Consider the following 15,602-nt stretch of genomic DNA (forward strand, 5'->3'; position numbering starts at 1 on the left):
CAGGAGGGGGAGCGCAGCCCCCGGCCCGGCTGCCCCCTCCCCGGGCACGGCGGGGTCCCGGCCCGCCGCCGGCGGCGGGGCAGGGGCGGGGGGGGGGCGGGGAGGAGGCGGCCATCCCGGCTCCGCCCCGCGGCTCCGCGCCGGGAGGGCGGCAGGAGGGAGCGGGTCGGACCGGGAGGCGGCGGGACCGGCACCGAGCCCTGATCGGCGGCGGCGGTGCCACGGCTCCGGCGGGCCCGGGGGGGTAAGTCCTGATTGCTGCCCCCCGCCTCCTCCCCGCTCCCCTCCCGCCCGGTGCCGGCGGTCCCCTTCTCCGCAGCTAATCCCCCACCATCCTCACCCCGGGTTTCCCCAGCATCCCTCGGCCCCCGCGGCATCGCCGGGGCACACGGCAGCCCCGGGCCGGGGGCACGGCGGGAGCCGCGGAGCTGCCGCTGCCCCTCGGGTGCGGGAGCGGCGGGAGCCGCGGAGCAGCGCCCGCACCCGCAGCCGGACCCAAAACCGCGGGCACGGCTAGACCCCGCGCTCGGACCCCGGAGCCTTCCCCTGCACCCTGTACACCACGCCTGAACCCTGCGGACCGGGACCGGCACCCGGACCCCTGCGAGGCTGAGACCTACGGGAGGAGCATCCCCCCCTTCCCCTCCATCTGCTCGTCCCCACGGCAGCGACCCTTTTGTCCCTGCCGCAGCTCGCTGACCGGCTGCCCCGGGTGGTGGGTATCCCGGTACCCTGATGCCCTGCCCCGGTGTGCCTGTACGCCTGTGTCCCACCATCACCCGTATACGGGTGTCCCGGTACCCTGGCACATCCCTATCCCGGTCCCTTGGTACTCACCTGGTTTGGCAGCACCCTGGCCACGGGCAGAACGAGTAGGGCCAGGGGGTGTGTGGGGCAGTCCAGGGCTGGGGGGACTGGCAGGGCTGGGGGTGGGGAGCAGGGAAGGATGCTGGTAGGGAAGGCTGGCCTCCAGGTGAGAGTCGAAAATGGTGTTTTAGGATGTAAGGGGCAGGAGACAAGGCAAGAAACCCCCAGGCAGATGGTGTAATGTGGTGCCTTAAGTCTTTTTGTTATATTGTGTGTGCTGTTTTGTTCATTCCCGGTCATGGCTTTGCTTATCAGCTAGGCAGTGGCTTAATGTAGATTTTATCCAACGCTACAGAACTAGCCTTTCTTGGCCCCAGACAACACAGGTTGCCCAGAGCGAGAGCTGTGTCGGTGCAAGGGACACCGCAAAATGAGTCCTGTCTTCAGGTGTCTGCAGCTGAACTGTCTTATGAACAAACAGTCCTGGACTCGGCAGCAGCGCTCACGCTACGGGAAATCCTTCAGATCCAGTGGAAGGCTTAACTTCTTTGCCAGGGGCAGGCGGAAGAAAGATAGAGAAGGAGAGACAAGCACAGGCACTTTCAAACAAAACACATGCCATAAGAGATTGTTTCACCCCTGTCCTGAGGGATCTGGCAGAGGGAGTTCAGTTTCCATCTCGTTCAGCCCTTGTCCTCTCTCAACTATAAACCAGCAGGAGCAAGTGACACCAGTTTTAAGGATGAATATATGCCAAGGGGCTGGAGAAATTTGTAGCTATTGCACAGCTGCTCTTCCAGGAGTGCGTGCATCACAGATGCTGCTGTTCAAGGGGTGAGGTGGGACAAAGAGTAATACCTATACCATTGGCATTGCAACGTTTTGTCCTTGCCTTTCATACCTGTCACACCGATGATGAGTTCAGAGATGGGAGCACTAGCAAAGAAAGAAAAAAATCAGATACACGCGATTAAATGTCACAGAACAACCCTGGGACAGCAGCCTTCATATGCCTGGAAAAAATCGTCCTCCTCCTAAATCAAGAAAGGGTAGGTTCCTGAGCACAATCACGAATCCATTGTAAGAAAAAGAACTGCAGAGTACGCTGCAAGCATCCTTCCATTATTTCATCCCAAATGACAAGTTGATTTGCTCTTCAGCACAGGAAGCGGATCTTCTGGCCCGGCATGGAAAATGCAGAGCACAATATGGATGAAATGGGGGCAGCGCTGACAGTCAAGCTTTGGCAAGGCAGGCAGGGCTGAAGCAGAGCGTGATTTGAACAAAAGGACTGGGACAGAAACAGGTTGCAGGAAAAGAGCAATTCAGGACGTGGTGCTTACTGCCAGGCAGCGAGGGTTCAAGAGGCTACTTGAGCACTGCAGGTGCGGTTTCTCTGCCAGGCTGCTGAGCGCTCGACTGCGTGAAGTTATTGAAGACAATTTTTGACGAGGGAAAGGGGAGGGTACTTCCCAGAAGAAAAGATACTAGGTCCAAGCTAGGTGATCTTAAAGGTCTTTTCCAACCTAAACGATGCTATGATTCTTTTCAAAGCTCCTGGCCCAGCCTTAGTTTGGGTAACTGCATTGGGTCTTCCTGAGCACTACAGATTGTTGTCTTTCAGACTGCGCTCTTGCCCGGCTGGCTTGTATCTGTGGTGTGACTTTGGTGCATCTTAAAACCATTGCTGCTTTCCATACAGCTACACTGGTTGGTAAGATACACCTTTCAAATGCACACAGGAGGTGAAATGTTTGAACTCTTGCCTTCTTCTCTTGGCTTAGGTTCAATGAAAAACCAAGCAATACTTTAAGCAAAGCTCTGCCTATACCTGAGAAGAAAAAAGACCTCTATAATTGGCTTGGAGGTATGGAAGTCATACACCATCCACAAAAGGTACTTTTCTCCAGAATTATTGTATAGCCCTGATTTTCAGCCATCTCTTTCTCTTTGCAGCGGCGTGCTCATGGCGCTCTTCACAAGAACCAGCAGTCATCCTAACACCACTGACCCCACTCCCTGTGGGGCAGACAACACTACAGAGCCTGACCTGCCACACTCACATGCCTACTACGCCCTCTGCTACTGTATCTTGATTTTGGCCATCATCTTTGGGAACGTGCTGGTCTGCTTAGCCGTGCTGAGGGAACGCAGCTTGCAAACCACAACAAACTACCTTGTGGTGAGCCTGGCGGTGGCGGACTTGCTGGTGGCTACTTTGGTGATGCCATGGGTGGTGTACCTGGAGGTGAGTACGTCTTAGGAAAGATTAGCAGAATTTAACGACAGTACGAGTTCACCAGCTTTAGTCCACTCTCTCAAGATAGGCCAGATAAAGTCCATTCACATTTAAACCTCACGGCTAGCTCTGGGGCACTTGTGGGGTGGGTGGCAGCCCACAATGTCGCAGAGGTGGCCCTTGTAGGCTGGGCGCATGCTGGACAAACGCACCACCGTCCCACCTGTCAGCAGATACCCTGAGCCTTGCTCTTCCTGGCATGGCACAGCCTCTTTGATCTTGAATGGCACCTGGGCTACAGCCAGTAACGTAGATTGTGGGTTCTCATGTGCTACACCACTTTCATCTAAGCTTCCTTGAAGCTGACTCCAACCGCCAGAAGGGTTGCCCGTGAGCACCGTGATGATTCAGGAAGGGCGGGGGAGGCAATAGGGTGGATATATCTTGTAGGAACTCATCTTAGAGCCCAGATCAATCCCTGCTCCTGCTGGCTAGAAAACAAGTGAGGGCAGTCAAATCCTTGTCTCCTGCAGAGTTTAAGAGCCTTAATGTCCATGATGTTAGGTCAGCTCCAAGCTACTTTCCCCAAGCAGGCTGACAAATAGATGAAGGTGAAGAACATGCTCCAAAATCTCTTTGAAGTCAAGTGAGCATCTTCACAATAACTTCAAAGGACTCATCAAGCCCTCGGGGTCTTATTCTCCATTTCCCTGATCTTTGCACATTGGCTGGTGTAAAAATGTGCTGGCATGACCGTGCACACAGTATGGATAACACTATCAGATACAGGGCAGCAGAGATGGAAACCAAATTCCTCCACACTGCGGCAAAATCCAAATTACTGAGGCCAGTCCTGGGGCAAATATTTTTACTAAACTAAATACATGAAGGTATGCTACAGCTGACATTTTTATCTGTTCTCTTTAGCATTTTTACACTAATTCACAAAAATTGGTAGGTCTAGAAAAATTAGAGGGAACATCTATCAGCCGTAAGCTTTCAGCTGAGCCCTAGTACCCTGTACTTATGCTAACAGAAAGAGAATAAGCCTCTGAGCCATGATCTCGCTGAAGCCTCATGCTCTTTCTGTAGGGGGCAAGCCGGGATCAGGCTGAAGGGGAGGGTAAATATTCTGTTGGCAGCTGCCCACCTTTGGCTGACCTCTTTCCCGCAAAACAAAGCAGAAGCAGAGAGAGATTTTGACTCGTGCATATGGACTGCGCAGTGCATGAGCGGAAAAGTAGGACAAGACAGGACAAGGCCAGCAAATGCCAGACCCGCTGTGTGGGTAGAAGGAGGTTTGATCAAGTAGCAGGGGACTGGCGGTGGCCTGCAGCCCTCCTCTGCCACCGGAGTACGGTGAACAGGCAACACAGCTCTAAGCTTTGGCACCCAGCTTAGGCATTTCCCTTGGGTTAACCCAAGCCGTTCTCCCCAACTCTGCTCACTGCAGTCACAGCAAGGCTACAATTAAGAGAAATTAAGGGTTTGCTCTGCATATAAGCATTATTAATAAGGGCATTGCTGGTTAATTATTTATGTACAGCATCACAGTAGAGTGAAAGAACAAAGAGAGTGCCATGATACTGTGTGTGTGATCATGTTCCTAACGAAGTCAGTAGCAACATTTAGACTAATCTATGTGGAGCGGTCCTGGAGCTGGCCTGCAGGATGTCTACAGCTCAGCTGTGTTACACTGAATGGTTTAAAAGCAAGGAGTGAGGGAGGCACACACACCGTCCCAGAAAGATAGGATTAGACTCTGCAATTTGATTGCAACTAAAAATATTATTAAAAGTCAAATTTTATTTCAGACTGCTTGTACAGGAATATTCTATCACCTCAAGCATATCCCAATCTTTAATGAAATCACAATATGCTTTGCATTAGAAAAGACTTACCACTTGCTGTCACTGTGGAGATGGTGGAACTGAGGCACATCAGTGAAGCAGCCTCTGCCCCCATGCAGTACTGTGGTCACAATTTGTGAGGACCACAGTAGATCCATTCCCTAGTTGTGTTTGTAGACCAATTCAAGATTCATTTCCATCTCTGGAACTTGGAGAATCAAAGACAGGAGTCACCCAAACAACAGGGACAAGAACCCACACACATCTCAAACCCAACCTACCACTCCCAACATCGCGCAGTATCTCCTAGAGAACTAGGCAGTAGGACTCCAATAAGATTAAGATTTTAAAAACAACCCAAAAAGCTCCTAAGTCATTTAGATATTTGCTGCTGTTTATGGATCAACGATGCTACCAATGAAGCAGAAGTGGCATCATGCTTCAGTACACAATGGGCCTGGAAATTGCCGAGAAATCATTCAGTCCCCAAAACCGTGTACAATACCTATTCATCTACCAAACGTTTGCCAAACCAGACATCTGAGACCTGGTCATTATTTATGGAGAAGCTAAAGGTGGATGAATACTTCAGATTTAAATGTCACCTACGAACTTGGTGCTTTGCACTCAATTTTTAGAGCCATCTGTGGCCCAGACCTTCTCCATGAAACTTGTCATTTTATTAGTCATGCAGACCAGAACTCTCTTTCTGAGAAGTCTTTTGGGAAGGCTGTGACAAAGCAACAATAGGAACATTTTATAACCTCAAAATCCTTATCTTCACTTAAAAGTTTCTGGCACAAAAATGCTATTCAGCACTGTGTCTAGCAATCTTCTGGGGTCAATGGGTGGGTCTAATATACCAGTTCTGCTACCCCAGTTCTTTACTGACCTCTGATGTTGTGGCTGGTGTGACTACTGAAGCTCACCAAGGTTTCTAAGACAGTGGCATTAGGGTATCCTGCCCACCGGAGTTTGATAGCATTAAATACCATCATGCCTTATAGTCATTGTATAAATGGAGGACAACATGTAGCAGCACGGCCTGGAGCTTCCTTCTCAGTCTTCTCACAACATCCAGTTCTACCTCCAAAGGGAAAAAAACTTCAGATGATTGTCACTGAGGTCCTATCTGCTGCTCTGTTCAGAGCGTGTGAGAGTAACTCTGTCTTCTCTTCTGTGGCTCTCACACAGGGGCAGCGAGACCTAAAACTGCCCTTTGAGCTCAAGGAGCTCGCCAGACTGCTGTAAAGGGCAGACAGACAACTGAGTTACTGCAGCTCAGCAGTTTGCCACTTGTCAGCAGGCCTGACCGCACGCGTGCTCTTAGTTACTCCCGCCGTGCAAAAACATAAGCAGCCATTTCACAGCTGCAAGGAGCTAACAGCACCCCCAAGACGAACGCTCTCTTGAACGCAAACCACTTAAGCGAGCATGCTTAGATGCACCACTGCTTACACGCCTGTCATCAGCTGATGCAACTTCGTGTTCATACTTTCCCATCTGTGTACTCCTCAATACAGCATCATCATACATATCTGATTTACAGACATTCTTTTGTTTATTTTTAAGGACTCATCAGAGTGATGGGTTTACATAAGTTTATGAATGCACAATGATTTATTTGTATTTTAAACTGGAAGACTTCCTATAGGGCTGGAATGTTAAATATAATAATACCGCAATTTTGTGGATAAAGCAGACTGGCCATCTAGAAAGATGAGGTGAGAACCTGACCTGAATAGTCTATAGGGAGTTTTAGCATTGTCTTTGACAGAGCCAGGATTTCATCCTGGACACTATTCCCACTTCTGCCGCGCACGCACTGAGTGGTAATGAGAAATTGTATCAGCTCATCTCTCTCTGGGGTTTGCTCTCATCAGCTGTAAGAGAATAATATTTGACCATCCACCTCACCCAGGCAGTTGTGAGGATTCATTCAATTAATACCTGTGATGTGCTTTGAGATTCCTGGACAAAAGGCACCAGAGGGATAAAGAACAGGTACCCTGCCAGCACATGAAAACCAGAAATGTGCACTGGCAAGTTCTAGCTGCTGTAGCAGAGATGAGCGGAACAGAGCAATAAAAGGAAGAGCATAAATAGACTTTTCAAAATTACGAACGAGGCCTGTAATAAAAAGGCTCATCTTCAATGCTATATTCTGGAATAAATTCTGGGTTCGCATACCTCACAGGTAAATATTAACTACTTCACCGACTTCAGCAGAGCTACTCCCTATTTTAGAAGTTGTGGCTGGTGGAAGTCAGGGTGGGGTTTTAAGCCCAAACGTTTTGATCTGTCAAGCATCCTCCCAATACAAGCTACAGCTTACAATGCAGGAAGTGTGATCTGAATGCATCGTCCTGAGAGGGTTCTCTCCAGAGCCATTCCCACCACCACCTTCTTCAGTTTTAATGGTTCACATTCTTGGGCTCAGCATTTGAAGCGTTCCAAGCTCAGGACCTTGGAAACTCCCTCAAAGTGCTTGCACATCTGCTGGGCTAGGGGCAGCTGGCTTTCATGTGGACACCTGGCACCAGCTCCTGGTGAAATATTCTTCAGACTCCACAGACACTGCATTGCATTTTGCCTCAGACTACAGAAACACCCCTTACTGGGTCCCACTGCAAAATCTTCCAGCATTTATAGGTTCTTTAATATTTTGAGGTGGTCAAGCAGATCTCAGAATCTGCAACTAAAGCAAAAATGGTGTGGGGTTTCTTTGAAAACTGAACCTACCTATTAAGGTCTCTTTCAGAGGGACAGCCTTCAGTTTGCATGTTTTGTAGCTCACCTAATTGAGCAGAAAAGCTCTAAGGGTTTGGTTTGGTTTTTTTTTCCTTTGCTTTTTTTTTTTTTTTTAAAAGAAAACAAAGGAACCCCACAAGTGTCAGAGAACTGAGGATGAAAGCACAGTTCCCTACCGCATTTTGCAAGCCAATTCCCATTTCTCTCTTCTGCATTCAGGGGGTCTAATGGAAGACTGCCTCATTCAGTACCTGACTTCTGACACATAGCAGCTGGGTCCAGCAGAGAACACCCTAAAGACACAGCTCACCTCAGCGAGTTTCTGTGCCCACATGCGGGAATGCTGGCACAATCAAAACTATTTCAATTTCTCAGGATTATTCTTAAACAACTCTGAAAAGAACTTGCACAGAGTGAATTCTGTATTAATACAAGTGCTTCTCACTGTAGGGAGCTGCATCCTTCCTAGGAATCGACACTTGCTGTGGGGTTGACCCACTGCCTTAGAAGCCAAGCTTACTTGTGCCACCCTCTCCAGCCTGACCTGGGATGGGTATTTTTGAGTGTGTCTTGAAAACCTCCAAGGATGGAACCTGCACAGACGCACCAAGCAACTGGCTCCACGGCCTCACTGTCCTCATGGCCAGAAAGTTTACCTTCATTACCACTTTGCACCTTTCTTCTTTCAACTTATGCCTGTTGCTTCTTGTCCTCCCACCGTGCCCTGCTGTGAAAAAAAAACTGGCTCCATCTTCTTAGTAACCTGGCTCCAACTTTCTTAATAACCTCCCACTAGGCACTAGGGGATTGCTGTTAGCGCCTCCTCCCTTGCCCTCCCGCCACCTCTTCTCCAAGCTGAACAAGCCCTGTTCCCTTAGCTGCTCCTCACAGGACAAGTGCTCCAGCCCACAGGAACTGTCTTGGTGGCCCTTCACTGGACTCGCTCCCATTGATCAATGTTTTTCCTGTAGAGGGGCCCCAAAACCAGATGCAGTACTCCAGCCAAGGACTAAATGTAGGCAGGGAGACCAGGAACTAGTGCCAGTTCCTGATAGCTTCCCAGGATCCAGCTGAACCAGCAGGACCTACGGGGTTCAAGGCTAAAATTCAGTCTCTCTCCAAGCAAGGACTTTCCTCCCTCTTTCTCTCCTATCCCCCTTCTCCAACCAGCGCAGTATTGGATTTGTTTGCTGTACTCATCCGATGGGCTTATCTGTTGGAGGGCAGGCTGCCTCCTTGTTCATCTCCTACAAGGAGAGGGTGCTGAGGCAGACAACCTCGCTCAGAGTCAGGCTGTCATCCCAGCCCTGAGGACAGCAGTGCAACGCGGTGCTCGGAGCATATTGTCGTCAACCCAAAAGGTCATTGTCAAGAATTTGATGGCTGGGCCAAAAAATGCATTTCTCCATCAAAAAGATTGGCCACAGCTAAGCTTTCACGATTACACACTTCAGATTAAAAATTCAAAACAACCAGAACAAAAGCTCGACATGGTAGCAAACCAAAACCCTTTATCTAAATAGCTTGTGATTTCTCGCTCAGATCTAATACTCAAAATCTGTAGGTGAGATAAGAATCCAGATAAGGTTTTAGAGAAGCCTCAGGTCCCAGGTCTCTTTTTTTATGCATAAATGCATAGAATTTGCAGCACTTTTCCAGCTAACTGCCTGCAAGAGAACTCCAGCAGCTAAGCTGCGAAACACTTTCAGCCCTTAGATTTTCTCAGATAATCCTTAATCAAAGGATATATACAGTGTTATCAAATTTAAATCAATGTATCCTGCGAGGCCTTAAGGGAAGAGATATCTGCTATCTATTTCTTCACCCTGCCTCTCTCTCTAAGAGTAACTAAAAGATTGAAATCGAGGTGGGGCTCCTTCTCCATGACCCACCGCTGTGTTATCTTGCACACAAGATAGATGCCTCAGTTACCCTCTGCACATTGCAGTGGACGTGAACTCATCTAGCTGTTGGGATACTTGGAGGAGAGCACCTCCTTATACCTAACTTGTCAGGACTCGGTGCAGAACAAGCTGACAGTTTTGTGGTTGTTGGTGCAGGTGACCGGAGGAGTTTGGACTTTCAGCCGCATCTGTTGCGATATCTTCGTCACCATGGATGTAATGATGTGCACAGCCAGCATTTTAAACCTCTGTGCTATCAGCATTGACAGGTGAGAGCCAACAGTATCCAGGGGGGTAGTCTGGAAATGGGGTCAACCCCATATCCCAGTGTGGCAGGGACAAGGACGTGGGGTTTGCACAGGCAGCATCGGTGTCTTCAGGAACGCAAATCTCCCTGCAAGTCTATCACTGCCACTGCTGCTATTAACATGGCTCTGCCCACCATCTGCTAGATGTCTGCACATAAGGGCAGAGAGGCACAAGCAATAAAACATCACCAGTAGGTAGTCAACCACATCCTCAGGCTTTTTGAAGGCAGGAACCAAAATTGGCCACCTGATTTCCATTGAGTCTCAAAGAGGGTTTCTCTGTCTGGAAACCTGACTCATGAATTTTTAATAAACAAAATCCTACCATATACATAGGGAAGAGTGAAGTTTATTGTTATGTAATCTTCAACCCTGCCCTGTTTTTCTTCATCTTAAAACTGAGCCTGTTTTAAGCAATGCTGAGGGCTGGATGCGAAGACCTCGGCACATGTGGTGCTGTTAGGACCGAGGAGTGGGGGAAGGAAAAAACACTGCATGGTACCTTTGTAATATGTCGTTCAAGAGTAACAGTATGAAGCAGCTCTCAACACTGGGTTGCTCCAGTGTTCCTCCATGGGAATCTTTATCCGCGTTTCATTTTGGCTCTGTCTACAAGGAGCAGCCCCCAGGCTATCCTAAAGACGAGACTCCTGTGCCTTCCAAATCTTAGCATTGCTGAGCTGCATCCCCTGGGGCATCCCAGCAGCCGAAGGCCCTGGACACCCACCTGTGGGCAATCCTCTGGCTGTCAGTGAGGCCGACACCAGAGTGGGCAGCTGAGGCACAGAGCATAGCAGGCTATAGTGGTTGCTCCAGAGGCCATTCTTTCCCAACAGTCCACATGTAACCTTAGGGGCTTGAGGGATGGGGGTTTCCTGGGGTTTCTAGATCCATCTGGTATCCCAAACCTTGTAGGTTCACAATACCAGCAGTTCTGCAGAGCATTTCTCTGCAGTGCTGCCAACTAACTCTGATTTCCTTTGTTCCTCCCCCCAACACCCCGCTTACCATTTCTACAAATTGCTGATCCCATCATCTGATCTTCTCTCCTTTCCTCTTCCATTTCTTCACCATGTTCACCATCATGTTCCCTACGTGGCTTTCATTTCTCCTTTTAAAACCTGGTCCTTTACCTCCCTCCATTCTTACCTCTCCTCTTTCTGGAGCTGGTTTGGTCTGCAGATACACTGCTGTGGTGAAACCAGTTCAGTACCAGTACAGCACTGGGCAGAGCTCCTGCAGGAGGGTCTCTCTCATGATCGTGGTAGTCTGGATGCTGGCGTTCGCAGTGTCGTGCCCTCTCCTCTTCGGCTTCAATACTACAGGTATGTGACCTCCTGACCAATAGCACGCAGGGAGGGGGTGGAAATGGAGCTGTCCTGTGAATGGCCAGGTCATTTAACATGGGTCCTGCAGACTTTCCAAGTTAGAGGATATTTTAGGGAACTGGAAAGCACACTATGAAGGGTGAGAAAAATCTCCAGTGCTGGAGAGCAGATGTGCTCTTGTCTATAAACTTGCCATTTGCTCAGGCAGACACTGACTATTGCTCTGAGGACAGACCTGCCTGCTTTACTGCCAAATCAATGCCCATCAATGTGTCCAGGTCTACAGATCCCCCCAAACAATCACTCTGCGCACACACAGCAAATCTCCAGACGTGAAGCATGTCCAACACACACATACACACACACCAGACTTACTGCATCTTGCCGATATCAAAAGGTCCAGACACACAGTTTTAAATCTGATATAGGACACGTTTCTGAACAGCAAAGCTTGCATACCGGCACTGCTTGTGAGAAACCCCCTTCCCATCCAGCTGGCTGTCTGCTTCCTCACCCGATCCCTTGAGGAAAGCAAACAATTTAGCCTCCTCCTTGGAAGCAGGTTGGCCTTTCTCCTTCCCCTCACTTAGGGCAGCCCATTCTCCCTGGAGGCAGAGGAGTACAGGAGCCTTCCTCCCCCCTGAGCCAGAAGTCCTCTGCTCCCCATCCATCCTCCGTCTAGTGCTTGAGGCAAGAAGGGGACGGGGGGTGGGAAGTGCTGCTGTCCCCCACTGCCTGGTCCAGACAGATGGGGCTGAAAAGGCACGCATCTGCGTCTAGACAGCTCAGAGGCTGTCAGAGGAATAGGAGAAAGGACGAAAGGAGAAAGGATCCTCAGAGAAAGGATGGGATTAGACATGAGAGAAGAGGGCAGGGCTGCTGGCCAGAAAAGCAGGTAGATGCATGCTGGGTCATGCTAGATGGCCCTAGGTAGAGTCCATTTTAAGCATCAGTTAGGTGAGTGGGTAGGCCACAGGATAATTTACAACAACAGAGGTAGGAAATACTTGCAATCCCTAGACTGCCTTTGACCCCTGGCCACCTTTCCACTTGCTTTGCCAACGCACCAGAGCCTCCTCGTACTAATCTGAAGCAGCTCAGCTGCTCCTCTCTCTCTCTCTTTCTCTCTCTCCTCCCCAGGGGATCCCAGTGTCTGTTCCATATCCAACCCTAGTTTCATCATCTACTCCTCTTTGGTGTCCTTCTACCTCCCCTTCATGGTGACCCTGCTGCTCTATGTCCGGATTTACCTCGTGCTAAGACAAAGACAAAAGAAGCGAACCCTCACCCGGCAGGGCAGCCACAGCGCCAGCACCAAACTGTGTTACGCACACAAAGTAAGATCCATATGAACGCAATAGGAGCTGTCAAAAAGGACAGGGCATGCATCATCTCTTCGCCTCAAAGGGTCAAAGCACAGAAAGGAAATCATAAAGAAGGGACATGGCATGTTTTCATCCCATCCCTCACTCATACACCATGATATTCGAGATGCAGAAGCTCCAGTTAAATCCTTTTCAGCCCTCTAGAAAGAGGATACCCCTCATGTATCTCTGCCCTCTAGAACCAGGCAACTAGAAAAGAGCACAGCCTACTTCAATATTTGTTCAAAGAAGGGCTTTCTCAGCCGTGCAGAAGCCTGGCTAATTTCTTCATTTATTGATTTTAATGTCTTCATTTATTGATATTTCCTCTATGAAGCTTCATTCTCAGGGCTTCACAGACCTTAACCTAGTTTATTTGTTTAAAAAAAAAACCCTTCATCTGACAGACTTAAGAGGTCAAAATGCTCATGGTGCATGGAGCATTTGTTCCACTGACCTTTTTAGATGAAATATCTGCAACCATGGGAACCAGCACAATGGTTTGAAAGGGATTGCCTGATCACACATATCTGATTGTTTTACCCTTTTTTACCACAGTGAAGCTACATTAAAAAGGGTGGGAATGTTGAGGAAAGCAGGGCCAACACAAAAATGCAAGTGAAAGGTTAGCAGAGCAGATGTTTCAGCTCTTCTTGTTCTCATGCTTCTCTTTGGTGGGATAGAGGCAGAGAGTTGTCCGGTGCTGGTTCACCCCTCTGATAAGCCAAGGTCGGTCCAGAGGATATGGTGCGAACCTAAGAAGCAAGTGGGGCTAAGGGTGACGCCTACAACTTTCCTTGTCATCCTTTGACCCAATGAATGGTTTGGATGGTTCCCAGCTCCTCTGTGGCATCCTCTTTTGCAGGAACACATGGAGAGAAAAGCTTTGCCAAACAGATGCCAAGGCACCTTTTCCCCCTGTCTCCCACTCAAATGCTCAGGCCAGGAGATATCTACCAAAGGGAAGCTGCTGACTGTCTTCAGCCTGCAGCGGTACTGCAGCTTCTGCCACGATGCATCCCTTGCCAAGACACCGGGGACTACACAACACAGCAGGTTGGAAGAGAGGAGAAAGAGTACGAAGCCAGGACTGGAGGTACGGAGTCTCAGTGATGGCAAAACCATCAGCTCTTTGAAGCTAGCACACCAGCAGCCCCGGCTGATCCAGCTTCGGGAGAGGAAGGCTACACAGATGCTAGCTATTGTTCTGGGTGAGTGAGAGCCACTCTGTCTAGTGGGGTGTAAGGGTTGATGGTTTGGGACTTGCAAGAGCAAGGAACCTCCTAATACAGTATTGAGATTAAAAAAATGCAAACCAAGCCCAGACTTCAGCTGTCACTGCTCCACACACTCAGGAGAGACAATGGTGGGACATTTAGGGATCTAGGGTAATGGTCTCAGATGTTGAGAGCCAAGTATGATAGTGTTTTATTTGCTATGTTTTGTTATGCTTTTGTATTAAATCAGTGGCCAACAAGCCCTGCTAGAGGAAGCAACAGCCAACACCTTTTGCTTTCTGTTTTCCTGTATTTTATTATTATTATTATTATAATGCTGGAACAATCCTAATTTCCCATACAACAGCAGCTAGGAGGTCAAATTACGGAAGGGGAAAGTGAGGCAAGGAGGAGCAGAGGAACCAGTTCATAGAGCTGGACAGAGAAGCCAGGAGACTGCTGCCCCAGTCACCTGCCACGGTCACCAGATGCACTGCTTCCCCTTATTAACTCAGTAATAGCAGGGAGATGATGCAGCCCTCGTTGTAACTCATTAAAGCAGCTAAGGCAGCAGTCTTTCCCTCTAAGTTGTGGCCACTTGCTTTTGTCTGCCACCAGGACACTTCTGAAGCCCCATTCACATAACTGGTCCCAGGGAGCCTGAGCTCTTGCCAAGTCCCTCTGCATCGGGAATAAACGTCACCTTCAGTGTTTACCAAATGCAGACACGTGCCTGGAACTAGTGAGAGGCTGGAGGGAGAGGGCACAGGTACAGGTTCCTTTCCAAGTAGTGGCTTCTCTAAAGTCATGGATTGTTTTCTCCCTCTCTCTAAACCCAGGGGCATTCATAGTCTGCTGGCTGCCCTTCTTCTTGATTCACATCCTCAACACCCACTGTCCATCCTGCCACGTGCCCCCTGGGCTTTACAGTGCCAGCACCTGGCTTGGCTATGTCAACAGCGCCCTCAATCCCATCATCTACACAACCTTCAACACGGACTTCCGCAAAGCCTTCCTCAAGATCCTCTGCTGCTGACTGTGGGGCCGGCATGGGGCTGCACGGGCTGTGGTTTGCAGCAGCCTCCTGGGCTGGGGACAAAGTGTGGGGGCCCTTCCCTCCCTCTGCTTTACACGCTGCGGGGAGTGATGTTCTCCCCTCGGCTGTGAGCGGTGGTGGTCGGTGTGATGTGGTCATTGCCGGCAGCCAGGCACCCTCTGCATGAGGGAAGAGCGGGAACGCGCCCCACCTGCACGGCTGGCTTCCCACACCGAGCCTCAATGCTCCTGCTTAAGACAGTACAAGTGCTTCTATGAGGAAAGGCTGAGAGACCTGGGTCTGTTCAGCCTGGAGAAGAGAAGATCGAGAGAAGATCTCATCAATGCTTACAAATATCTAAAGGGCACAGGTGTCAAGAGGATGGGGCCAGACTCTTTGCAGTGGTGCCCAGCAACAGGACAAGGGGCACTGGGCACAAACTGGAACACAGGAAATTCCATCTCAACATGAGGAAAAACTTCTTTATTTTGAGAGTGGCAGAGCACAGGAACAGGCTGCCCAGAGGGGTTGTGGAGTCTCCTTCTCTGGAGATATTCAAAATTCACCTAGATGTGTTCCTGTGCAACCTGCTCTAGATGAACTTGCTTTGGCAGGGGGGTTGATGACTAGATGATCTCTGAAGGTCCCTTCCAGCACCTACCATCCTGTGATTCTGTGGTTCTGTGATGATTCCCACTTCTGGGGAGGGAGGGGAGGAAGACACAGAGGCAAAACAGTGAGTCCCTCAGTGTTGGGCACAGCAGAACTGAGAGGCAGAGCCGGGTGTGCACTGGAAGA

At 49.6% G+C, this 15,602-nt stretch overlaps 1 protein-coding gene across 1 annotated transcript; it reads left to right on the forward strand.

Annotated features, from left to right (window-relative positions):
• Nucleotides 1-2,740: 2,740 nt before the first annotated feature.
• Nucleotides 2,741-14,804, forward strand: DRD3 (dopamine receptor D3; the record flags this gene model as incomplete). The annotated part of the gene is made up of 6 exons (XM_082498775.1): nucleotides 2,741-3,055; nucleotides 9,708-9,820; nucleotides 11,042-11,184; nucleotides 12,328-12,524; nucleotides 13,417-13,762; nucleotides 14,608-14,804. The coding sequence occupies exons 1-6, from the start codon at nucleotides 2,774-2,776 to the stop codon at nucleotides 14,802-14,804; spliced, it is 1,278 nt and encodes a 425-aa protein (XP_082354901.1). The 5' UTR covers nucleotides 2,741-2,773.
• Between the last annotated feature and the right edge of the window lie 798 nt (nucleotides 14,805-15,602).

Source organism: Vanellus vanellus (assembly GCF_965231255.1).
Source record: "Vanellus vanellus genome assembly, chromosome: 1".
Lineage (NCBI taxonomy): Eukaryota > Metazoa > Chordata > Aves > Charadriiformes > Charadriidae > Vanellus > Vanellus vanellus.